This window comes from Alosa pseudoharengus, unplaced genomic scaffold, assembly GCF_046254945.1.
Source record: "Alosa pseudoharengus isolate Yale_2024_CS ecotype anadromous, Long Island Sound unplaced genomic scaffold, YU_APseudo_1.1 YU_APseudo_1.1_scf_16, whole genome shotgun sequence".
Taxonomy (NCBI): Eukaryota; Metazoa; Chordata; class Actinopteri; order Clupeiformes; family Clupeidae; genus Alosa; species Alosa pseudoharengus.
Window position 1 is genome coordinate 34,501,918 of NW_027468630.1, and position 27,517 is coordinate 34,529,434.

At 45.2% G+C, this 27,517-nt stretch overlaps 1 protein-coding gene across 1 annotated transcript; it reads left to right on the forward strand.

The window, feature by feature from the left end:
• Positions 1–623: 623 nt before the first annotated feature.
• On the forward strand, positions 624–26,889 carry dhx38 (DEAH (Asp-Glu-Ala-His) box polypeptide 38). Its single transcript, XM_076287859.1, has 27 exons — positions 624–756; positions 1,202–1,636; positions 3,168–3,361; positions 3,648–3,818; positions 4,111–4,273; positions 4,435–4,553; positions 6,387–6,463; positions 6,725–6,880; positions 7,181–7,342; positions 8,589–8,696; positions 10,193–10,311; positions 10,455–10,592; positions 10,864–11,050; positions 12,141–12,326; positions 12,849–12,989; positions 13,143–13,253; positions 13,809–13,925; positions 14,057–14,164; positions 14,273–14,385; positions 17,594–17,802; positions 19,086–19,240; positions 19,492–19,647; positions 20,810–20,944; positions 21,127–21,252; positions 21,692–21,787; positions 22,245–22,366; positions 25,613–26,889. The coding sequence occupies exons 2-27, from the start codon at positions 1,326–1,328 to the stop codon at positions 25,692–25,694; spliced, it is 3,762 nt and encodes a 1,253-aa protein (XP_076143974.1). The 5' UTR covers positions 624–756; positions 1,202–1,325; the 3' UTR covers positions 25,695–26,889.
• The last annotated feature ends 628 nt before the right edge of the window (positions 26,890–27,517 follow it).

Genomic DNA, 27,517 nt, shown 5'->3' on the forward strand with positions numbered 1-27,517 from the left:
TCTGTTCTCTATATACAGTCTATGGGAAAACCTAATTAAATATATTAATTAAGCTCCTACATGGAGTCGAGTTTAAGTCACACTGATTAAGCCTAGGCTACTTGAACTTGAAAGATTTTCTAAAAGTCTACGGGATTTTATATACAGTCTATGGGTTTTCCACAAAGGGGAGGGCTATGGGGGGGGCTATGGCCTATGGGAACAAAACACTCACCAGATTTATTTTATTCATACATTCATACAATTCCACAGAAAATGGACTTTTTGTCACATCCATAACGCCAGTGAAATGCCTTGGCATTTGTATGATGTGAATGATAACATTCATTTTTTGTGCATTTTTTCTCATGTACATTCTTCAGCCAAAAATAGCAAATGCTCAAATTTCATGTAATTATTCACATCATACCATAGCATCACATGTAATTATTCACATCAAAACAAAGGACTCAGATCCATAAATATCTGAAATTCAGACTTTGCCAGAATTAGGACAAAGTTTAAACGAATCTGATGAGACTGCGTTTGTTTGACTGTAGACGAACATATCCAATGGGTGGCAGTAATGATCTCAAAGAGTGGGAGAATGTTAGAACAGAGTAGAAGAAGATAACAAAGGGAATTGTGGGATTGTAATGGCGACTTACATCCCTGCAAGTAAACGTAGTTTTATCGTTCAAACGCAAACATTTAGTCATTTTCAGTCCTTATGATCACTACACCCTGAAGACATTTGTATATGGTGTATCGTTTTCAGTGAGTTAAAACTTAATATTTATGTAAATACGAATGATTCATCTCTAATTTCGAAGCCAACATGCTAGTTGTCTTAGCATAATAAATAGCAAGCAAGCTAGCTATCGGAGTGAAATCAGCCAGCTAACGTTTAGTTCCTAAATACCGTTATTGCTAGCTTTAGATAACAAACACATCTGACCAGTGCATCTAAAATGACTTGTCATATGACCTTAACTAACGTTAACTCGCTAGCTTAGTTGATCAGTTTCGTATTGTATACACACTGAGGATTCACAATAACGTTGCTCTTGAGTGATGAACTATTACAATATAGATTTTCATAGTCATTCTGGTACATTTGCTCAAGATTAAAGTAAACACACACCTTTGTTGAAACGTGTACTTTGTATTGCATCGTAACATTATGTTACCATTTAAACGTTTCCCCTTTTATTCTACATAGGTGAACATCAAGCTCTGCCAATATTCTTGTGGACCAGGATACTTAAGTAACCCCATGATGGTCTACCTGGGTTTGTAGTACGCCAACACAAATCTTCGACTTCATTCATTCACCTGGCCAAAAAATGGAAGATGATCTATCTTTGCACCGTTTGGAAGGCAGTGACCCGAGTGAGCAGGTGGGAGGTTTGATAGTGAAGAAGAAGAGCGCTGCTTCCGAGCAGCATGTGTTCCGTGCGCCCGCACCACGCACCTCGCTGCTGGGCCTGGACCTGTTGGCGGCACAGAAGCGAAAAGAACGGCAAGAGGCGGAAGCTGAACAGAGTGTGAAAAAGTCGAAAGTGTCATCGTATAAGGACTGGGAAGAGAGTAAGAGTGACTCTGGATCTGATGATGAAGAAGAACAGAAGGGTGATACGAGTGGAAAAAATGAGCGGTAAGTAAAGTTCTAGCCTACCTTTCTTAAAGCTGAATTTTGATGTGAATGTGTCAAAAGCAGATTAAAAAGGGCATAGCACAAATGGGGAGACCACATAAAGTGTCCATTGTTGGTTTAATGCTGCTTCTACACACAGACAAAAAAAAAATGCCCACATCAGTTGGTTAGCCCCTGATTATCATTATTCAGTTGCATATTCTGTTAGATGTGGTGATGTGCTTTGTTGGGAGGATATTTTTTTTCTAACCTTTTGGATGATGTAATGAAGCTTGTTGGTTTGTTAGTATCATCAAGATCAAAAGCCTCCAATATGACTTAGGCTACACTTTACAGATTCGTAGACACAAATATCTGAAATTCAGACTTGAATCTGATGAGACTGCGTTTGTTTGGCTGTAGGCGAAAACAACAAAATGTAGGCACTAATTTTTTCCACTCAAAAGTCTATAATATGACTTGGGCTACACTATGACACTAATATGACTTGGGCTTACAGATGAAAAGTAGAATTCTGCCACAAAATATTCTTACTACTGATATTCAGTATATTTGTGGTGGTAGGTTTGCAGAATTAACTTGAATGCAACCGTTTTTAACACATTAGCGCAGCGTGGTTATGATGCTAACCAGATTTAAGCACAATTTAGTACAACCTGGAAAATCATTGTGTGGTGGTCAATGTTGATATTGTGGTGGCCCGCCACAAATAAGTCCATGTATGGGAAACACTGAGTGTTGGGAAGTAACTGAATACATGTATTCAAAATACAACTTTTTAAAAAATGATTACGTATTTAAAATACTAAATATGAGTAACTCTGTATTTGAAATACAGTTACTATAAGTGGGTGATATTCAGAATACAGTTACACTGATACATTTAAGGGATTACATTTTAAATCACTATAACATGTATGCTACACACCATTCACACCATGTAGCCTATCTATCTTTCAGGTCGTTCCTTTCTCGTTCCCTCTATATTTATATAGCCTAAATGAAAAACCTCTCAGGGAATGTAGAATGTAAAATATGTTTTGTTGTAGGCCAGTAGGTCTATTACCAGCCAGCATGTTTTAGGGCGGTATTAGTTTTATTTCTTGACAGTGTTCTGCAAAAAGGCATGGAACTCCCCTTGTGCTGTTGAAATTGGGATGTGGTAGCCCTTTAGCCTATGTGCAGACAAAACATCTCTGTTCTTCTTTGACACAGTGTTTCATAGCACATAGCTTATACTGTATATCAATCCATCCTCACTGTAAAGCACATTGTGGGTTGTTGTTGACGACATTCATGTAATCCAAAGAATTCAAAATAAATTACTCTGAGTAATCTATTAGAATACGTTAGAAAATACAATTTAGGCCATGTCTTCGGTAATCTGTAGTGGAATACATTTTAAAAGTAACCTTCCCAACACTGTATATCTCCCCATATTATCAACACTACCGGATGGTAACTTTAATCTTTACATGTCATTGATTTTGTCATGATAACTTATTTCTGTTTTCTGTCTTATGTTATACAGGCAATACCGTGTTACTGGTTCAGAGACGCCGTCCAATCCAGGTGGTGTCAGTGAGGAGTTTCGCCGTAGACACCAGCAAAGGGAAAAGGATCGTCGGGAACATGGAGTGTTCGCTTCCTCTAAGGAAGACAAGCAGAGGGACAGGGGTGGAGACCGAGATAGAGACCGCGACAGAGATAGAAAGAGTGACCGAAGTAAGTCCTAGCTGTGACCCAATGCTTTTGTATGTTCTTCAAGATTTGGGAGTATGAATTTGCATTTATTTGTGTAATATCAATCTAACGATTGTTACTTTAAATCACACTGGCTAGATATTGTCTGTCACTAAATAAAGAGCTGTTTTCATCTTTTGATGGAATCACTGTTAATGTACTTCAGAATTTTACTTTTCAGAATTTTACTTTTTCAGTTTTGTATGTTCCATGGCAGTCCGTCTAATAGCGCGTGCCATGCTAACCTCTTCTGTTGTTGTCATGTCAGGTGAGCGTAGCCGCGGCAGCCGCTGTGAGGGCCCTGGGGAGCGAAGTGAGCGCTCCCAGCGCGAGGGCAGTGTGAGGAGCGAGCGCTCGCACAGAGAAGGCTGGTCCGAGCATAGCATCAGTCGCGGCAGCCGCAAGGATGAGCCTGCCAGCCCCCGAAACAGACCCAAAGGTCAGTCAACACACTCACAGCCCACACAGTCAGCTTTGGTTTACACATCTTTCTCTTTGGTTATAGGCAAAAAACAATTTCTACAAACATTTTACACGTATCTGGTCATTAACAAAAAATAATTTTAATAGGTCTTCTGTTGGTTGACTGTCAGTTTGTCTGTATATACTGGTAATCCTTGTATAATAATTGTGTAATAATTTTTGCAGTTGAATTACGGAAATCAGATGCTGAATGAAAGGTTTTCCGTATATGAAATAGCTCTAATTGACCAAGCGTGTTCTCTGCACAGATGCCACCACCCCCTCTCGCTCCAGCTGGGATGAGGATGACTCTGGATATGGCAGCAACCGGCGTTCCCACTGGGAAAGTCCCTCTCCCGCTCCCTCTCATCGGGATTCAGACCGATCCGAACGCAGCCATCGCTCAGGCTCCGAGAGTGAGAGGAGAGACCGGTATGACATGGATACCTGACCCCACTTCCTCTCAAGATAAAAGAATATCAGCATACCGATATGTTTTTTGTTTTACCACTCCGTAAAATGTTCAAATGGAATACTATGAAATGCAAAAAATGTGTCATTCAATGTGTTATTGTTACTCCTCCTGCTTCCAGGTCAGTGAGGAATCGTTACCCTGATGACACTCCTCTGCCCACGCCCTCGTACAAGTACAACGAATGGGCTAGCGATAGGAAGCACCTGGGCTCCACCCCACGCCTCTCCAAAGGAAAAGGTCAGGCATGTGTTCTTATGTTACCCATACATCAGAAGACTTTGACAAGATTTCGGAAAGATTCTTGAAAGATTGGAGTCTTTTAAAGGGACACCAGGTAAGCCTGAGTGCTTTTTCTCTACGAAGCTCCCCCTAGCGTCTGTACGTGTCGATACGTGTGCGAGCCTTCGCTCGGTCTGAAGCTGCTTCTTCGCCGGCTCTGCCATTATACACACGTTTGCAACAATCGCTAGCCGAGTTTCGTTAACCTGTCTTTGTGCTGGGGATAAAGGATGTAAACTGATCCTGCTTCTCGCAATGTTTGAGACTTTGTGAGACTGAAGGTCGCGGGTAGGATACACCGAACTTGCAAGCGGGATATTCTTCCTACAGGCAGTAGGGGTGGGCGAGAGAGTCTTCATTCGCCCTGTAATGAGTCACAATATACCGACTTACGAAGATGATTAATTAACACGAAAATGTTGCCTGGTGTCACTTTCAAGAATTTTCCCCAAATCTTGTCAAAGTCTTCTGGTGTACGGATGGCTTTAGACGCTCCCTCTGGCTTCAAGACTCCCCTAGTTATCTGTAGGATCTGATGACCTCAAGCTTATTTAGAAACATTTAGCTTATTTGGTGTACATCCCAGGGCTCGAAATTAACGATGTCCCGACGTCCCGGGGACCATAAAAAATGCCTCCGGGACACAATAGAATGATGTCTGGGACAACTCTGGGACAGTAGAAAAAATGGCAAAGCAAATTTCAAAATAGGTATATTTTTCCTTACCTGTTCACATGGGAATCTAAACGTATCTTTCTTGTCTGAATAAAATTATACAAAATTTGACCTGGCGTAATTTGACCTGCCGTTTGACCGGGCAGCTGGCAAAAGCAGCGTTAGCCAGCTGATCTATAAAGAAGTGGTTTTATACACGCAGCCTTACAACACTGTTTACTGCTCTTCGAATCACTGTAGGCTACAATGTCATTTTTGGTACAAATGCAATATAAGATATCCAAATGGGATGGGTGCTTGCGTTTCCTTATGAATCCGCCATCTTGGTTTTGTATAAAAATAAATATTAAATCACACATATGCCGACACAAACATAGGGCACGGGCGGTAGGCCTATTAATGGGTCACTTTCCGATATAGAGGTTAACTGACCTAACTAGCAGGCAGGTAGGCTAGGAAAATAAACGAATACCGGAGAGTAACCTATCTGACAGCTTCATTTTGGTAGCCTAAAGTTAGACAGAAATTAGCCAGCTTTGTGGTAATTTCCCACGCTACTTGTTGTTTTCACTTAGATCTGTGGCCATGACATCACACCAAACTGACATTGAAATTAAAGACACGTGAAAATAGATTATTGACGGAATGTTTTACAAACCTTGACGGACAATGAGAACGTCTAGTGCAACCTCAAAAAATAGTTAAAAGCGCAACCTCTGAAAATGAGTGTTGTGTGAAACAGCAGATGATTAATGTTAATAAAATGGTATTTAATAAATTAAGTGTTTAGAACTTATGGTGGACCAGAATGAGTTAATTAAGTGGTGCAAGTTACTGATTATTATGCTGTTTATTACGTAGAATGGGAAAAAACTAAAACTTGAATTTGGGACACTGGTGGTTAAGTCCGGGACAGTGCCAAGTAGAATTCGGGACAGCTGCGGGACACTGAGAAAAAAAGTTAATTTCGAGCCCTGGTACATCCACTGACATTAGTATTACTTTAAAGTTTAAACTGACCAGATGTTAGGACTGAGTCTGAAGTGATGCACTCAAGTGAGAAATTAATGTAGTGAATGTAGATTTGTTAACCTTTGCTGTGTTTTTCTGGTGCAGGAAAGAAAGAGGATGGAGAAGATGGCATCGCATTTGACAATGAGAGTGAGAAGGAGCAGTGGGAGGAGGACCAGAGGGTAAGTGGACCCCCTCCCTCAGAACACACAGCTTCTACAGTCCCATTAGCACTGCTCAATATATCAGTGTGACTGGGATTACTAACATGTAATAGTTATGTAGTAGTTATGTACTTTGCAATAGCATATTTGCCCAAACTATTGGCTGTTAAGCACAAATAAGGTTCTTTTTGGCTTCAGTATTTTCAGTTCTGCAGTGTTAGGGATGCTGTCTGCCATCTTCTAATGATTGTGAACGTGTGACTGCTTGCTGGTTGACAGCAAGCGGACAGGGACTGGTACATGATGGACGAGGGCTATGACGAGTTCCACAACCCGTTGGCCTCCAGCTCCGAGGAGTATGTGAAGAAGCGAGAGCAGATCCTGCAGAAGCAGACCCAAAAGCGCATCTCTGCGCAGAGGCGTCAAATTAATGAGGTACGGCCACTCACTAAACACTCACTGCACTTACACTGGGAGGTTGGGATAGAGATGTGTATTAGAATGCCATTTCCCCCATACATCTGTCATCCTTTCAATAACAGCACTGAGGCTGTATTTCTTACCTAAAGAGCTGTGTTGATTGTATGGTATGGATTATGGAATTGCTGGCCCACTTTGAATGAATGGTGATTTGATGGTTTCAGCATGTAGTCCTTGGTCTAGGTTTTCCAGCCTGGAGCTGTATAAGCTGTAACCTCACCTGCTTGAATCTGTTTTGTTGCTTGACCCATGCAGGATAACGAGCGCTGGGAGACCAACCGCATGCTGACCAGCGGTGTGGTCCAGAGGCTGGAGGTGGATGAGGACTTTGAGGAGGACAATGCCACCAAGGTCCACCTGCTCGTCCACAACCTGGTGCCACCCTTCCTGGACGGCAGGATTGTCTTCACCAAACAGGTGAGAGGGCATATTGACCACTATCACTGCACACAGGGGCTAAACCACTGGTTTGACCATCACAAAACAAGGAGTTTACTGCAGGTCAAATAGTTAATGCATATCTTGACAGACAGGAAGGCTTGAGTCCGGAGTCCAGAGTGTTGTCTGCATGCCAGCTTGTTTTGCCTGCAGCCTGCCAAACACAGTGTTGTGGAAGTCCTCTTGGGCCTCATTAAGGGAGAAGCTGGAACCCAGAGCATTCTGTCTGCTGTGACAGATGGGATTGCGTCTGATTGAAGTGTTGCAAATCATTATACAAACCCTAGACACCCTGAAGTTATCGTTCCACTTGTTTGTGTTTTAATGACTTTTTCACTCCCGTCCATTTTTGTGGTTTCGTGGTTGCTGCAGTTCCACAACAGCAGGAACTTTCAGTCCCATATGCTCCAGATTTGATTCTACTTGTGGGTAATGCGTAACTAAACACAAACTAACCAGAGTAATGACTCTTAATGAGGCTCCAGAGGCATCCCCTCTAGCCAGGGGGACCTGAGAAAAAAACTCCTGATCATTGACACATCCTCCCTCAGTGCCAAACCCCAATCCCTCTCTCCCCATCCAGAGGCATTGATGAGTCTTTTCTCTGATAGGGGGTGAGGGAGGGTATGGTAATTGGGCCTGTCTGACTGTGTGTCTGTCCATCCAGCTGTGTGTGTGTGTGTCTGCTCACAGAATTTAAATATTACTCGTCCATTTACTTTAGGGTGAAGGTCTGCAGTTGCCTGATTACTCTATTTTTTTAGAATTATTTAATGAATGCATTGTTAAGTGATTGAGTCTATTGCGGAGGAACTGAAAGTACGCTGGGCAGAATTCAATCTGTTGGTAGACAATCCAAAGAATGTTCGAATTTACATCACAGGTCAAGGGTTGACTTCAAAGTCGGCACCCCGAGTAAACGTTAGACTTGATTGTCGACTCGAGCAACATACTTGTCAACCTCCATAACATTCGGGCCCCGCTCAGTGTACGTTTAGACCCTCTGAAAGACACAACCTTGTTCAGCTTGCCTGGCTCTCCCATTAAGCTAATTTGCGCCAGGGTTAATTAAAGGACATGACAGGGCTGTATGAACCCAGGACCTTATTTTCTAACATCTCGGAGTTCATTCATTTTAAAACAATCCTGGAAAAAACACTTTAAACTTTTAAACTCTGAGATGTGAGCGCCTGTCCTAAACTTTGCTGTCTGTTTTTGCCCTCAGCCCGAGCCGGTCATCCCCGTGAAGGACGCCACGTCGGACATGGCCATCATCTCTCGTAAGGGTAGTCAGCTGGTGCGCAAGCACCGGGAGCAGAAGGAGCGCAAGAAGGTATGCAACCCTTTAATCCAATCCTTTAGGACCCAGAGTCCATGGAGCCCTCATTTCAATGATGGGCAAAGGCCAGGGTGGCACACATATACAGTATATCTATGGCCATATTCTTTAGATATTTATTACTAGATTTTTGTCCAACAATGAGAATAATTTTTGGTCTATGTGTTTGACACATAGGTTTAAGACTTCTTTCAAAGTCTGTCATTGAGATTAACAGCGTGTCCTAACTGGACGCGATGTGAGCGAACATTAGCGATAAAATCTGTTTAAATACATTGTTGGAGTGTCCTGACTGCAAGTGATGCAAGCAGCGCAACGTTTTGAAAGAACTTTTGTCGGGCACCCTGTTTCTATTTTCTTTCTGTCGCTTGCTTTGCTCTGCTATTTTGAATGGGAAATATGACGCAATTAGGGATGGGCATTCGATTAAATTTTCTTAGTCGGGAGTTTTAACGATCGACTATCGATTAATCATTCATTTTTTTATATTAAAATGCATTATTTAAATACAAAAATACATCGTGTTTTTCCTCAATGACATCTTTATTACAAGAACAACTTGTGGCAGTTAAACTGGACGTTTGGTATAGGCTAAACTTGAAGATCTAGCCTATGCGCTGCGGTGCTCTAAAAGCAGCGGAACCTACAGCTGCGAGCCGACGTTCTTAAACAGAGTCCTCGTCGTGAAATCAAAATTCCACTGGAGCTCCAAGCGGATTTGTACACGCAGCCTTACAACACTGTTTACTGCTCTTCGAGTGACCGTACAATGTACACTTATGGGGTGGGTGCTTGCACTTCTTTAGGAATCCGCTGTCTTAAGATTGAGAGCAAGATGCACCGCCAGAGACATTAACCAGGGTCAGATTCACTTTGTTTAAGTGGTAGCCTACATCATTTGAGTCGTGGCCATGTTGTAGGCTACTTATATACGGCATCGCAGTGTTTGCAGTGAACTAAGTCATTATTTTTTAAATCAAAATGGGCGCACGCCACACTTCGCGTGACCTCTTCATGATTAGGCCTACTTTTGAAATCAAAACAGAAACTCGCAGGTAACTGACTATGCCGTCAAATATTGCCCCCGGGTGGTAAAATGTTTAATTGCTGCCATACAGTGAAATTAATTGCATTGCTTCAAGACTCATACTACGCAACGCAACCTGCATTAGTTTAATCGATAACAAATTAACGTGATCGACGAAATTCTTGATAATCATTTATCGATCGTCGATTAATCATGCCCATCCCTAGACGCAATAGAAGGGCATATTTAATGGATTCAGTGTAGACAGATAACATTGACAGTCGCTCGCTCAGATCCTGTTAGGACACGCTCTAAGGCTCATGAAGAATGTGGATGTCAGTAAGATGTCCTAGTTCCAGAGAAGTGTGCCAGATTAAACAAATAGCCTCCCTGTTGTCATTGCTGAATATTGTTTGAGTGTGAAGTTTTTTTTATTTATTTATGTTTTAACCCTCCACAACAGGCCCAGCATAAGCACTGGGAGCTGGCGGGCACCAAGCTGGGGGACATCATGGGTGTGAAGAAGACAGAGGACGGAGAAGGCAAGCCTAAGGAGGGGGAGGACGGCAAAGTGGACTACAGGTGACCCCCCTAACGACACACATTTCTCCACATATTTGTGGAAAAGCTTGTCTTATGAGAGCCCTTGGTTAACCCCACACTAAGCGGTTATGTCCGTAGCCACTCTGTGACACACTGTCTGTCTTATCCCCCTGGCACGCCAGGACGGAGCAGAAGTTTGCGGACCACATGAAGGACAAGAGCGAGGCCAGCAGCGAGTTTGCCAAGAAGAAGACCCTGCTGGAGCAGAGGCAGTATCTGCCCATCTTTGCTGTGAGGCAGGAGCTGCTCAACATTATCAGGTACAACTCTGCAGCCAGGGTTACACCCAGCCGTACAGCATGGAGACCCTTTCCCTTAGCACAAACAATATACTTAGATATTAGACATAATTAGGTATAATTGGGCTCAATTGGGCAATGGCTTCCTCTGAAATGCGCGTGTGTGGGAATTATAAAGTAGTAGTAATTAATAATGATTAATAATAATTAACGTTTTTTGTCAGTTCATGTAATTGTTATGGTCATTGTTGTTTGGTCCACTTATATAAATGAGTAAATGGCTGTTTTGCAGGGATAATAACATTGTGATCGTGGTGGGGGAGACGGGCAGTGGGAAGACCACGCAGCTGACTCAGTACCTGCATGAGGACGGCTACACAGGCTACGGCATGGTGGGCTGCACACAGCCCCGCAGGGTGGCCGCCATGAGCGTGGCCAAGAGAGTCAGCGAGGAGATCGGCTCCAACCTGGGCGCCGAGGTGAGCAGCACACGGGCTCTCGCTGTGTTGCTTTTTTTCTGTTCTGTTAAGCTTGTTTTCACAAGCCTACTTATTAATTATTAGATTCTAATTCTAAATTTGATTCTTAAAAAAACTAAAAAAAAAAGCTGGCTGGAAGATTGAGACTTTCTTCTCTTTTAAGTGTCTCCTATCTGCAAAGTTTATGTGCTTAGTAATACTGACACCTTGTGGATATGTTTTGCATTACACCAAAAGTTAAAGCTGAGTCACACTGAGCCGATAAGATACTTTTTGTCTTAGAGGGAGATACCTGTGGCAGTGCATGCTTTTTACCTGCATTATAAGTTTGAAGGAACGTAGTTCTTGGTTTGATTGCTGAGAACAGTTTTTCATAAAACCTAATAATAATAATAAGAAAAATAATAACTCAACACTGTAAACTGACCTCATAGGTAGTGTACTTTTCTGGTGACCAGAATACATTTCATTTGAATTTGAGTTTGAATAATGGTTTGATTGAAAACAATTATCAAGGGTACATAATTAAGCAGCATGGCACAAGTAAGAGTGGGCTTGGTAATGGATATACCCACAGCTGTGGTTATCTGTGGCACTTGGCTGAATCACAACCATGATTCATACAAGAGCTCCACTTACAGCTGATTAAGTTTAAAGATGTCAGATTTTGTTTTTCTGTCATTCATTTTGATTTTCGTTCGTTCATCCTCCGTCCCCCAAAATAATTTGTCAATCCAAATGCAGTCGTGGCGTCCTCTGTTGCCAAGCAACAGAAAATGTCACGGCAGCTAAGTTGAGTGAGGGAAACCATGTGTGCAATTAGTTAGTATACTCACTTGTCCTCATGTTCCATGTTAATCTGGACACTCACCCTGCTCCATTTTCCCCATGCACTCACTCAATAACTGTCAAATGTGAAATCGCTGCTCATTCACTTTGAATGAATAGAATGTTCAGGCTGGGCAATTTGGTGCAAAATGTGGAGTGATTACTTACGGTAAAGAGTCTGAGTGGGGTGGGGTTGGCATCTCGTCCAATCTGTGGACCTAACTTTGGTATAATCTCCCATAACCTCTCTGTTGTCCGACAGGTGGGTTATGCCATCCGGTTTGAGGACTGCACGTCTGAGAAGACGGTGATCAAGTACATGACGGACGGGATCCTGCTGAGGGAGTCGCTGCGTGAGTCGGACCTGGACCACTACAGCGCCGTCATCATGGACGAGGCCCACGAGCGCTCGCTCAACACCGACGTGCTCTTTGGCCTGCTCAGAGAGGTCAGCACCCACAGCGGCCTCAAGGAATACAGTTTTAAATTGAACAAATCGTTTATTTTTATTTCGTTTATTGTAGGTAGAGCTGCAACAAATACCGGTAATTGATTAATTAGGTATTAACTATCAAATTAATAGGCAAGTATTTTGGTAATCAGTGAGATGGTTTGTGCCATTTTTAAGAAAGTACCTCAGCTTCTTAAACTTAAAAACTAAATATTTTTGACATGAGGACAAAATAAGGCAATTGAGGACATCGTCTTTTTGGGAAACACTAATTAAACATTTCTTCACTAACATTTTATCAATTAAATAAGTCAGTGAGAAAATAATCTGCAGGTTAATTGACTATGAAAGTAATCATTAGTTGCAGCCCTAACTGTAGGTGTCTTATAACTCTAGCCACTGGGTGGTAGTGTTGGATTTTATTTTTGAATCACACAGATGACCTAAAAATGCTGAAATTGATTGAAAATTCTTTTTCGTTCAATTCTGTTTTAATTGCTCTCTTTCTTTTTTTTCCAGATCGTGGCTCGGAGGTCTGACCTGAAGCTTATCGTCACATCGGCCACCATGGACTCCGACAAATTTGCAGCATTCTTCGGAAATGTTCCCATATTCCACATTCCAGGAAGAACATTTCCGGTGGACATCCTGTTCAGCAAGGTACATTTCATGTACAATGTACTTCATCTGTATATTGCATAGAATATACATTGAGTTTATATTTTATACTGCCTGTATTGTATATGGTCTATATGTTGCATACTAAGAAGGCTGGTAATATGTGACTAGTGACCTGTTTGTTGTGACCCTCAGACTCCACAGGAGGACTATGTGGAGGCGGCGGTGAAGCAGGCCCTGCAGATCCACCTGAGTGGGATGGTGGGGGACATCCTCATCTTCATGCCCGGCCAGGAGGACATCGAGGTGAGTCTGGGGACATGGGCAACAACTTGAAAGGCTCTGGAGACCGATCGAAAGGTTGGAGATATGGTAGCAGAAGAGGGCTGGAGGCCTGCTGGTTTTTCAGATAGCCGGCAGTGTAATAAATAGATCCTGTTGAGTAAATGAGATTGGAAGTTGTCTGGAAATGAGCTGGGGAGTGCACATGTAATGAGCACAGGGTGTGCATATGTAAAGATCAGAAAGGAAGGTCAGACCGTGCGATGGCGACTGAATGGCAGTCTGAACTCTGAACAGCAGGACTTTGTCTAAAGGGGCATGGCTCTGTTGGTGGTCCAGTAACTCAATTGAAAGTTCAAGCAACTCCAAACAAAGGGGGAATCTTCCCCACTGCTTGCCTGTGCTTCATATTTGTGTAGCTGTGCCTACTGCCTATACAATTTTGTTGTTGTTGGATAAAGACGTCTACTATAAATGCAGTTATTGCATGCAATATTAAATGCACTTATTTCAAGGCTTCGTTCAGCGTTTTCTGTCAGTATTGCTACTAACGTGTCCACCCTCCTCTGTCCCCCACAGGTGACATCGGATCAGATTGTGGAGCGTCTGGAGGAGCTAGAAAATGCCCCCCAGCTGGCCGTGCTGCCCATCTACTCCCAACTGCCCTCCGACCTGCAGGCCAAGATCTTCCAGAAGGTTCTCCCTACTCCACTAGTTTGCTACCGCATATGAGTGATTAGAGACAGCAAGTTGATGGTGTGTGACTGATAGGTCATGTGATAGATTGATCCTGATTGTGTTTTTATGTTTCCTGTTTTCATCACTAGGCCCCAGACGGTGTGAGGAAGTGCATCGTGGCCACCAACATCGCTGAGACGTCTCTGACTGTGGATGGGATCATGTTCGTGGTGGACGCTGGATACTGTAAACTCAAGGTACCGGCATCAGTTTGTTAGCACAGCAGAGGATTGGCCTCTGCCCTCTTCCCAGTCAGACAGCTCACTGAACACGCTTGATGTCATGTTTCTGTTTGTCTTGCCCAGGTGTTCAACCCTCGCATTGGCATGGACGCCTTGCAGGTGTACCCTATCAGCCAGGCCAATGCCAACCAGCGCTCTGGCAGAGCCGGGAGGACGGGACCAGGACAATGCTACAGGTAAAGGCCCTCGCCAATTCACCGAGAGCCAGGTGTCTGTGTAGATTAGGGTCGGTCAGCCATAAATTCCAAATTTGACTTCAATTATAGCAAATAGGTGGTTTTGCTACATCTCCATTCCACTCCACAGTGGTTAAAGAATAACTCTTTACTGCTGTAGTATGTTCAGTACCTGCCAGGATCATTTCTTGCCTTGTGTGAAGTGTGCCCTTGTTAGAGGGCCCTTGTCAGTAGTGTTGGACAGTGTGACAGTGGTTACGTGTCCTACATTTGCATGTATTTTTCTACGAGGTTTGTAAGTCATTATTCTGTTTGCTCTCCATATTTTTTACTTCAGTGTTGTTTTGGGGGGTCATTTTGGCGCACACCTTCAAGTGTATCCAGTCCATTCACAAACACTGAACCTGTTTTGATTACTGTTACTTTAATGCATTAATGCATTAGTTGCCATTTCTCACAGAGAATTATGTTCTCAAAAAGGTCATTTGCTGAAGTTGATATAGCTGGCCATTGGATGTCACAATGACAGTAAAGGATATCTGTATCTGTGAAATGTGGGTTGTGTTACTGAAGTGTTTCAGCTCAGCAGTAAATTGAGTGTAGCAGCACGAAATGCAGCACAACTAAGTAGTCTCCTCCGTTTCTGTCGCTTTTCTTGCAGTTAACAAATAGTTTGCGCTGCGGCTCCACATAATCATTTGGGACACACAAATGGAAAACAGGCACAGTTCTCTGTCTTTAATTTTCCTCATTTGTATTTCCTGGGCGTAGCCTGTTACCATAGAAATCAATGTGGATAAGACTATGTCAGTACGGACAGGCAGATCGGATCTGATCACTTGCAATATGTAATGCATGTATTCTGATCGGATTAGGGGAAAAAACGGATTTAGGCTGCAGTCTGAACAAGGCTCAAGTCATCTGGATGTATGGATGTAGACTGGTGGCCTGTGCTGTTTTTCCTGTACTTGCCTCTACTGCTCTGTGTAACAAGAGGGGACAACTTTATGTAACAGTGACGTTTGTCATTAGAAGCTCCAGTTCTTTGTGTGATTTTGAGGTGGTAAAGAGGGTGATTGTGTTGTGCAGTATGCTACATTATGATCCAGTCATTAGGCCTGTGATCTTGAGCTCTCAACTCTCCTACATGGCACATGTGAAGACGGGCTGTCCGGGGGGGCTCATTGTTACCTGGGGCTCTGTGTAATTTTAGCTTCCTAATGACACTTGCAATCTTTTGCCACATTGGTGGTACACTGTGTTCCTTCCTGTACAAGAGAGAGAGACACACACTCACACACACTCAGTCTCTCTCTCTCACACACACACACACACACACATATATACGGTGTCCATCTCTCCCAGACTGACACCATTACCAGCTCCTGTCCCAGCACGTGGTCAGTGTGATTAGGGCCACTCTCTGTGCAGCAGCTCTCCAGCTAGCTGAGTGCACTGAGACACAATGGCCGCGCTGATTAAAGGAGCTCGTTATGAACAAACCCAGACCTCACCAGCCCCCCCACCCCCCATGCCTCAGTCAGTTCCCTCCCAGGCAAGACCGTGTGTGCATGTGTGCGTGTGTGTGTTGGGGTGGACTGTCCTGTAGGTCTGGTAGAGGAGTGTGGTAGTCCTCTCCTTGCCCTTCATGGCTCCCTTCCCCTGACCCTATCAGTCATGTCCAAATGGAGTGCGGAGTGTCTGATGAGCTCACTGTGTTCCTCTCGGCCCCTCAGCCCTCTCATAACTGATTTGAGAAGTCTCTGAAAGATGGGCCAGTAGACATTTTGTGTGTGTGTGTGTTTGTTGTGTGTGCATGTAAATAAGCCTATCTACAAAGTCTTGAATGGGCCTCTCTGCTTGAATCGGGGTTGTTTATAGAAGCTCGACTCGGCGTGCTGGGGGGATCCTTTCATCCTGGCGCCGATCCGCATCGCCGACGTTCGACACGATCATCACGCGCCGACCCCCACGGCACCTCACCCCCCCACCCCCGTCTCAGCCGCACCCCCCCCCCCCCCAGCTTCACTGTGTGCGGCAGTGGGGGCGCGTCGGGATGGTAATCTCCAGAGGATTTCACGCCGTTTAAGTCTGTTTACAGCAGGCAGAATGGGCCACAAAGGCTTCCGGCCCGCTAGGGCTGCTGCTGACCCTCTTCTCTAATCCGCATGCCAGGGAAGGTGCACAGATACCCCTGTCTGTCTATCAAACACACACACACTCTCAAACACACACACCCAGAAGCCTGTGTTTGTTTTGCTTCCATGTAAATATGTCTGGAAGCATCATGAAAGAACTCTTCACTCTTCAGATTAGAGACGAGCTCCCATCTTGGCACCTTCAGCTCCTAGCATCTGTGAAGAATCAATTTCTGTTTGGGAGACGAGCTTTTAGAAGAACCAAGGCTGTGGGGAGCTTTCTCCGAGTGTGTGTGTGTGTGTCTGTGGGTGTGTGACTTTCTGTAGAAGAATACACAGCCCTAAAAACACCCACCTCAAGCCGTGACAACACCAGCAACTTCAATGGCAGACGGCAGCAGGGACTGGAGCTTGGCTCATATACATACGCTCCCCCCGCAGAGCCCCTCGCTAGAATAATGGCCCAGACTTCAGAGAGCTTATCCAATAAGCAGGAGTGGCTACACAGACACAGACAGCCGCTCTCGCCTCAGACCTATCTCCCCACCGCAGGACCCAGCGCACGGCTTCATCACCGGGGCTTTAAGGCGCTCACAACAACACCGCTTGGGAATCCTGTTCATTGTCAAGGGTCTCGGCGGTGGCCTTTTCCAAAAGCGAGGGGTGCACTGGTGAATGGGATGGGGAGTCATGCCTCACTCACAAACACCCACTGACAAGCGCGCGCGCACACACACTCACACACACACAAACGTGCGCTCAGAGGCGTTACTCAGACGCGTATGCACAGACCACATGCTGGGCTTGTTTTTAGGAGGTGTCAGGCAGACTACAGGCACCCACTGCAATAAGAACGCTAAGCTGCAGCTTGATGTAACTAGGTATGCTTGATCTTTTTTCCCCCTAAGAAATTTATTTTTTGGTATACAGTACCCAGCTTCACCTTATCTTGTCTGGGTCATTTCTCTGTTTTTCTCTTCTCTCTCTCTCTCTCCCCTACTCGCTCTGCCTTTTCTCCATCTCCCCTCTGCATCTCACAGTTTTGTTCCTCCTCATATCTCCCCCTGCAGGCTCTACACTCAGAGTGCGTATAAGAACGAGATGTTGACCACCACCATCCCCGAGATCCAGCGGACCAACCTGGCCAACGTGGTGCTGTTGCTCAAGTCCCTGGGCGTGCAGGACCTGCTGCTCTTCCACTTCATGGACCCTCCGCCCGAGGACAACATGCTCAACTCTATGTACCAGCTCTGGATCCTGGGCGCGCTGGACAACACAGGTGGGCCAACAGGGACCCCAGGCTCCACTGGGCTCTTTTAGGCAGTCCGACACATTTGTGTGTGTCCGTAGTACAACTTATAGTTATAGGTCAACGCTACTGCGAATATATGAAAGTGATTTTGAGTAGCAAAGTAGAGGTCAGGTCATTTGGAAACAATATAATATTCAGATGACCCAAATGCTTTTGGGTCTACTACTAAGATTAGGTCCAACGCCTGCCTTTCAGAACAGTGTGAATAGGAAGTTGGCCTGCCAATTCAAAATTGCGAAATTGCATTAGTGATAACTCCTTTCTCCCTCACCCTGAAAAAGAAACCATAATAGCAGAAACACTATTTCCAGTAATTTTATGATTCATTTGACCTGGGTCATGAAACCTGACATTCTACTCCCACCTGACTGCCAGCGTTCAGTCTAAAAGCAGCGGGTAGAGTGAACTGGCAGTGGCGTTAGCAGGGGATTGCATCAGACTTGGCCTGTCCTGAAGAAGCTGTCGGCTGGCCGGGTGCTCTACTCTCCTCTCCTCTCCTGCCCACTGCTAATCCCACCTAAACGCTGCCATGTCTGAGCTGCTCAGGGCTTGATCAAAGTCCCGCTCCTGAGACGCTCCGCTATTTCCCCCCATTATCAGCCACATCCTCGTTAGGAGCGGAGCAGCCTGTATTGTGTTCCCTGCCTGCTGCTGTTACACCATCCTCTACTTTGATGGCTCATTTATCCAGCTACGCCATAGACACCAGCTACACTACAGGGCTTAAAATGTTCAGCCACTGTGCCTGAATTCAGGTATGGGCTGGGCCAGTTTTCACCTTAATATAACCTTTATGAAGCCAATTTGATGGTAAACGTACTTGTAATTGGAGAATCGCTCCCCTAGCATAGCCATACAGCATAGACGTAGCTAGTCGCTAATGAGAGAACCAGCCATGCAACTTCAAGAACAGCGGCCCTTGTAATCATGAATCATGAAACATTACCTTCTCAGTAGATATAGCTCTTTGGAGATTGATTCACAACAGGCAAAAACTTTCACCTCCACAACAAAAGCATCTTCATTGTGTACAGAGGGAACAAGCCACGAAAAGTAGGCTATTTACAACGGCAGAGTAAAATATAAATATATCACAATTCTAGGGGAGCTTTACAGTCACCAAACATACCTGAACCTGCAGTGTACCTTTCAAGATTTGAAAATAGGAATTATAGCTATAGGCCTATGACATCAACATATCTGATAACTTCAGACCTGGCTGACCTGTGCCCTCCCTGCCCTCTCCTCAGGTTCCCTGACGCCTACCGGCCGCCTCATGGTGGAGTTTCCTCTGGACCCGGCCCTGTCCAAGATGCTGATTGTGTCGTGTGACATGGGCTGCAGCGCTGACATCCTCATCATCGTCTCCATGCTGTCGGTGCCAGCCATCTTCTACAGGCCAAAGGTACGCCGCCACTTAGCCCTTATCACTAGCATGTCCCAAGCCATCAACTTACTAAATATGAAACAGATTGGGGGCCTGATGGAGCAACATGTTGGAGAAATAGTTGATCTGGGTTCGAGACCCAGCTTACAAGTCTCTGATGTTTTGGATAAATGCATTTGCTAAATCTCCCTTACTTTAGGAAGGTCTAGTCAGCCTTTTTTCTTTGTCTTTTTTTGATGATGAAGACTTGTGACTTATTTGTCCTTCAGGGCCGAGAGGAGGAGAGCGACCAGGTGAGAGAGAAGTTTGCGGTGCCTGAGAGCGATCACCTGACGTACCTCAACGTTTACCTGCAGTGGAAGAACAACAACTACTCCAGCGTCTGGTGCAACGAGCACTTCATCCACACCAAGGCCATGCGCAAGGTACCTGCACAATGGTCACCCTACAACTTGACCCTAGATCTCCTCAATATGCAGATCAGCAGGCAAAATACAGGGCTTAATGTTCTCAGGCGCTATGCCAAAATTCTGATGTGGGCCACGTTTAGTATTTAAAAATAGATCATTATATGTAACGACTTTCACTTTAGACATAAATGTTCCAAGCTTTAAGCCCTGAGGATATTAAGGGGGTAGGCGAACGTTCGGAAAGCGTACTCTCTGAGGCTGTCTACCACTTGGAGCTAGAATTCCATTGACCCCCGTTCATTTTGGCGTCACTTGACATCAAATAACGTTACATCTGACCATTTTCTGTTTCCAGATAAATACATCATTGTGTGACTGATGTCATAGTCTCACTTCATGGCTCCGTAGTAGGGGTGTCACGATTTCGATTTTAAGTTGAAATCGATCAAAATTGCCGTACATCTCAATCTCGAACTTCAAACTCAAAAGTAGAATCGACAATGCAGCCACACTCCCAATGTCACGTCCAGCATGTATGCCAAGACACACAAACAAACACACACACACACATCAGTAGTCCAACAGGAAACGGGTTCAAATAGGTTTGACTTGAAGTCATATGGGCTGACTGTGTCCATTTCTTTACTGTCTATGGCAGGGGTGGGCAAACTGCGGCCCGCGGGCAGGATCCTACCTGCCAAGCACTTTCATCCGGTTGGGTTGTTGTGCGGCAATTTTCTAAACCCAATGTGGCCCTTGAGCCAAAAAGTTTGCCCCCCCTATGGTGAGTGTGGAGCTGCAGAGCGTGTAGCTCAGTGGTCTAAGGGGTTAGTCTGGCAATCATAAGATCGCTGGTTGGAGTCCCAGATGACGACTTGATGACTTGATTGCACGTCATCTGCATTGTCTCAGTCCACGCAGCTGTAAAATAGGTACCAGCTTCTGCTGGGAGTTCCCTGCGATGGACTGATGCCCCGTCCAAGGGGAGTATACGGCTCTCGTGTGCTTAGCACCATGGAAACCGGACATAAGCGCCGGCCAAATTGCCCTTCATGGTTAGGAATGGATTAGGAACTTGCCCCATAAGCCACGTGATCAGTGCTAAGTGAGCACTTCAGTGCTCAGAATTCTGTAATGTAAGTTAAAGTGTGTGTGTGTGTGTGTGTGTGTGTTTCAGGTGCGTGAGGTCCGTGCCCAGCTGAAGGACATCATGGTCCAGCAGAGGATGAACATGGTGTCCTGTGGCTCAGACTGGGACATCATCAGGAAGTGCATCTGTGCTGCCTATTTCCACCAGGCTGCCAAACTCAAGGTACTCCACCAACACACAGGAGACAGATGCGTTAGAATGGGGAATCACTTATTGTGCACCACTTCACTGCACTAATGTGGGATCTGTAAGGGTTTCCTTAAACCCATGCATATGATGTAGTATTGATGCCATTTTAATGTAAATGTTGTCAGTAAGGTTTTTCTAAATTTTTGTGTGTGCAGGGTATAGGCGAGTATGTGAATGTGAGGACAGGGATGCCGTGCCACCTGCACCCCACCAGCTCTCTCTTCGGGATGGGCTACACACCGGACTACATCACCTACCACGAGCTGGTCATGACCACTAAGGTACAGTGTCTTCACTGGCCTCTCCGCTAGGAGCCTCTGAGCTTGTAATTTCAGATTTGTATGCAATGCATCTGAAATGATCAGATTTTCTGTCTTTGTTGTCACAGCTTAACCCATTTGTGCTGGATGCTGCACAACGCAACATTCCATCTCCCGCCTGTTGTGGCATAGCGCAACATTGACTCTCCCGCTGGATGCTGCGTAGTGCAGCATGCTTTTATTTCATGTTTCTAGGTGTACAGAGGCTTAGATATTAAGGTTTTGGTAGACGTTGACAATTCTTAGTATTTTTTCAGAAAAAAACCCTCAGGAAATAAGGTTATTTAGTCTAGAATGCCATAGGATTCTATAGGCGTTTTTAGCAGGCATATTAGGAGTAAATGGGTTAATTGGTATGTGTGTGTGTCTAACATCGCTCTCTGTTGGTTTGTGCATTCAGGAGTACATGCAGTGTGTGACTGCAGTGGACGGTGAGTGGCTGGCTGAACTGGGGCCCATGTTCTACAGCATCAAACACGCCGGCAAAAGCAGACAGGTACAATACAATACACACACACACACACATATATACACAAGCACAAGCCTACTTTCTCTCTCTCATCTTGTCCTCTCTTAAACACATACACACACACATGGCACCTCTGGCAAAGATTGTGGAGCAATATAAAGCGAAACTATCTGGTGACATGCTCTGGTCCCATCAGAAAGCGTATAAACTACTTGGGACTGACAGTGGTAGCAGACTGTGGAAGGGGATTTCTCTTACATTTTTCTAAGGCCATATTTCTCTGTACAATATATCGACAAGGTGTTTTCATCAAATAAGTAGAACACTATATTATATGGGCCTTTGCTGGAGTTATTTCGGAAGTGTATACAACATCAACCTTGCAATGGTAGTCTGAATACGAACCATCTCACTTCAAGAGGCACATTGTACATCTTCAATTCTAACCTCTTCCCTTGCACCCTCTTCTCTTGTGTGTGTGTAGGAGAACCGCCGGCGGGCCAAGGAAGAGATCACCAACATGGAAGAGGAGATGTCTTTGGCCCAGCAGCAGATCAACTCACGCAAGGAGGAGCAGGACAGGAAGAACAACATAGGGAGCATCAGGTAGTCATTCTCACCACACACACACACACACATACACATACAAACACACACACACACAAAGGCATGGGCATTTACTGTGGCATAAAATATTGTACACATACAAACCCACTCAAGCATGCTGACTTGTACAAACAATGTCCACACAGCCCCCCTCTCTCTCACACACACACACACACACACACACACACACACACACACCACCCTAATGTCTAGTCCATTACCAGCGTGTGTCTAAGATGCATAGCATTCCTACCCAGCGTGGCTGTAATTAACCCTAGAGGAGTTTTGTGCTGAGAGAGCCACCCTTCCCCTAATGGCCGTCGGGGTGCCCTGATGAGGAGCGCAGGGGTAGAGCCAGTGGCCGGGCCTTTCTGCTTGGCTGGCTTAACGCAACGCTTGTTTACAAAGAGCCCTCGCTCGCCACCTAAGTCTGGCGTTTTAACACAGTAGGCCTGCAGTGGGTGGGATGCTGTGCATAATTGCTGCTTTGAGACATGGCATGGTAAAAATGGAACCTAATTGCTCTCCAAGAGGGAACCGGAGTGATTATTCACCTTCCTGGGCATGCAGGGGTGTTAATGAACCTGAGAATGCATGTCTTCAGAACTAAATGGCTGGAAACTGGACTATCAAACTATAGTCACACATAAATAAAGACACAAGTAGCCAATTGCAATGTGCCTTAAAAAGTGACCTATCTAATGAGGTCAGAGTAATTGTGACCTTAGTTCTGCAAGTTAACGCAGATATGAGCTTTGTCAGCTGAGCAGGTTAGCATCCTCAGTCATCCATATTCGTCTGCTCCATTCATTTTCACCTCTATCTTTTTTCAGCCCTTTCTCTCTCTCTCTCTCTCTCTCATTCCCCCTTTCGCCTGTGCTTCTCTTTGTCTTCTTGATGAGCTTCTCTCACCTCTTGTCTCCACATGAGGGGAACAGAAATAATATTGACTCCTGGCTGACCCCCATTACTGTAGCAATTTTCACCGGGACACATCCGAGACCGAGTGTAAGGGAGAGAGACGGGGGAGGGAGGGAGAGAGAGAGCGAGAGAGAGGTGGAGAGAGGGAGAGCGAGATGGACCGGGCCTTCATTTTCTGACAAACTCCACCACCACGCCACCCCCAAATTAATTTTGCACACATCTGTCAGGAGTCACAAAGGAGGAAGTTGAGTTTCACTTCCAACGAACGAACGCTTTATTAATTAATCAGAGTGTTTATCTCCTTTGTCTGGGTGTCTGGCGGATCTTTGCCGTAATCATATGAAAGGCGAGGAGATTGCCACTCGTGGGCCTGATTTTGAGACGCTAATTAAGGTGAGCTCCTTCAGTGGCTCAATGGCTTTGGTGCCTCCTCTCTCTCTCCCTCTCTCACTGGCTTAAAAACTCATCTGCCTCTGCTGCTTATTAGGTGAGGATCACTTCCATGGAATTGAATGGGGGTGAAGCAACTGAGCAGCGTCTAGGTTCTGTGTGTTTCTGTGCCAACGTAACAACAGAAGCCCAAGTGTTTTTTTTCCTTCTGCATAAATATGAAGTGCTGTTGCGTTGTCGTTTGGCCTCTCAGGAGAAGGAGAATAGCAAAACAACAAGAATTGCCAGGGTCACTGTGCTGTAAAAGGGCCCTGAGGATGCAGAGAATAGGCTCTTGTGCTTTCTTTGGGCTGCCTGAGATTTGTCCATTTGCCTGATCAATGGAAATGGGGAGCTGTGTGTACCCTGGACGTACAGAGTAGAGAGTCTGTATTGTAGTTCCATTATCACAATCTCCACGAGTCCCGGCACACACCTGGCGATTGAAAAGGAGAACCCCGTAACCCCCCCCCCCCCACTCACACACACACACACACACACACGGATGGACCACTCCAAAAACGGCTCCCTCTCTGCCTCCCAAACTTCAGAGTACTAGGAGCGGGGCGGCATATTTCCCTGAATTTGGCTTTAATCTCGCTGAGTGCACCCCTGAGCTCCTGACCCCCCCCCCCCCCCCCCCACCCGCACTCCCACTCTCTGCTCCTCTGTGATCTGAGCCCCTCTCCTGCTGCTGCACTCTCGAGTGCTTTTTGAGGAGGACTTGGAGAGAGTGAGGCCCGGGTCAGCGCTCTCTTTGTGCTCGCCGGCCTGCCCTGCCCCTGCCCGTCCTGCCCTGTACCACCACAAGTGCAGACATAGCAAACAACAACACCTCCTTTGCATGGAGCTTAATTGAGCACCACTGAATAGAGGCAGATGAGCTACAGTCCTCTCCCTCAGTTTGGGGGTGGTTTGTTTTTAAAGCACATTGATCGGGAGAGGATGACAAAGCAGGAGATGCTGGCACGTCTCTGGACTGGATGTGTGAATTCACCTGGTGGCTGCTGGGGTGACGTGTGTGTGTGTGTGTGTGTGTGTGTGTGTGTGTGGGGGGGGGGGGGGGGGGGGGGGTGCTGGTGTTGCCGGTGCTGAGGTCACGGCCTGATGGGTGTAATTGCGGAGCGTGTGGAGGGGGACTGCTGGGTAGCGGCTGTAATTAAAGATGATAGATTGGGCTGTCATGCCGCGCTCCACAGCGGCCCTCTGAGAGACGGACTGTCCTCTTTATTCTCCTCTGTCCTCACTTTGAACACTTCTCATCCCTCCATCTCTCTCTCCATCTCTCTCTCTGTCTGTCCCTCTCTGTTCTCTCTATCTGTCTCTCTCTCTCTGTGCTGTCTGACTCAGTTCCTTTCACTCAGGTTTTAATCACATTTCATTCACAAAACAGCTTTACCACATACTCGATATGTGTACTTCTATGATACTGTGGAAGGAGAACGGAACCCTGTTTTTAATGACTCAAGGCAGGAATGAGTGGATGAAAAACAAGCACTCTGATGCTGATAGAAACTGTGTAGGAAATTGATCTCTCATTAGTCAGTGAGGTCATTGTGTAGTTGTAGTAAATTGTGTGCTTGGCAAGAGAACCAATCGACACGTCCAGTGAGAAAGTGAGAGCGAAAAGGTTTGGACTAAATATATATTTTATAATGATATATTTTGTAATAATGCGATCAAAGCAAGATTCTTGAACTCCTGTCTGGTTGCAAGTAGTGGTTTTAATCATCATGTGTTGTTGACTAACGCTGAAGAACACACATTCATTGTATTACATCGAGGCCATGGAGGAAGGCGATATCTGAAAAGTGTACATTAGTCATACATTATTTCAAACCATTTTAAAGGTGGTGAACTGATGGTGTCTGTCTTCTCCCTTGATATTCCTAGGTCACCCCAAATCTGCACCCCTGGTAGACGAGAGGAAGTGCCCTCGACCCCCAGACGCACCCCGTCACGCTTCGGCCTCTGACCTCCGACAGACACTGAGTGGACCAAACCAAACACGACATCTCCCCCACCTGAAATCCCGTTTTTACACAAACTCTCTCTGAATGTGCTCTGTGCTGTGAGCCAAGGCTCGATCACACACGGGGGACTGTAAAGCCTTGCAGTTCCCCAGTTTGGCCAGCAGTAGGCACACTTGTATAAGGTAAAATATGTTGAGGCTGAGAGCCCAGCCCTTCAGAGCCTTGCCGAGTGATCGTCCTCTGTGCAGCCAGAATAGAGCCCCTGAAATGGCTGTTTTATTATCCACTGTGTTCTTTTAGACCAACACATCCTAATTTCAATCACAACAACCAAATCATTGTCAGAAAAGATACTTAACGTTTAGCCTTACCAGTTTAGTGTGGAGGTGGTTGTGCACATTTTGTTTTTTTCTTTTTTGTCTTGTTTTTAGGCAATCCATTATTAGGATTGTCATTTTGGATTAGATTTTATGAGTTGTGAGAATTTATCCAACTGTTATTGTAGGAGTTCTTATTGTCAGTGGAATAAAAATAGATGTCCCTTTGTCTACCTGGCATTACCGGAACATTTCATCATGTCAGGAACCTAACTTAAAGGGACCTCATAGAAAAACATGTTTATGTTTGTTTGTCTTGAAACATTTGTTATCACCTCAGAATGAAATACACTGGGTCTCTGTGTTCTGATGTAAACAGAACCCATGGAACATCAACAACAACGACAAAAGAACCTCCATCTCAGACCTGCTGTAGATGGTGTGTGCTGTTTGTTCTCACATTAAGGATCTGCGTTGTGTAGGGTGTACCAGGCGTAGGTGTTGTCTTGGAAACGTGGCGGCCCTGATTTAGCACCCAGCGTGAGACTGGTGCCCTCTTCAGCTGCCTGTCTCTGGGAAGGGGCCACTGCTGTGGCTCTCCATGTCCTGACTCACCGTCAATAGGAGAGCTGTACAGACAGGGTTGGAGGTGATGGGCTTCCCATTCTGGCTTCCTCTCCATCCTTATGTACTACTTCACTGCTTTTCTTGTGCTTTCTGTCTTTTTCCCGTCTTCAGTGCAGATTGTTTTTAAGCCCTAAGCCCCTTTGATCCTCCTTCGCAGTCAGTCATAGTCAATGTTTATCTGCCATGGTGTGCTGAGTGCACCTCATTTGTGGGTTTTTTGGAAATTATATTAAATAATTCTTTTGTAATTAGAGACTGTCTTGCTTCACTTACTGAATGTGTATGTGTGTGCACACTATTTCACACAATATTCTTTGGAGCCTAAGCATATCAAGTCCATTACATATTTTAATGTCATTTTGTTTTGTCATGGGGCTGTGCTGGTCCACCCATGGACGAGATGAACTTTCATTTCCAAAGTTGATATTATTCAACACATATATGTTCAGCCTCCTATTACCCCAGCAGTGTCTCCTCTCCCCACCAGCCCTGGTGTTTACCCTGCTCTTGAGGAACACTGGCTCCACTAAACCAACTCCATTTGAATACATAAGCATTCATGGCGCTGCACTTGCTCATTACTGGCGCTGCAGAAAGGATAGACCTGTGTTTTAATTAATTCCCCTCTTCCCACAGCACCCCCTGGGTCTAACTTATATGCAAACACAAGACACACACACACACACTCAACTATTCTCTCCCTCTCTGACTGAAAAACTCTCTCTCTCACACACACACAATTCAATTACTCTCCGCAAGCAGAGAATATTAAATCAGACGCTGATGGGGCAGAAAGGTGAGGTGACACTTTCTAATTATAATTATGATGGATGACCCTCCTTGGCCAAACAAAGCCCTGTCCTTTACTCCTCTCCAGACGT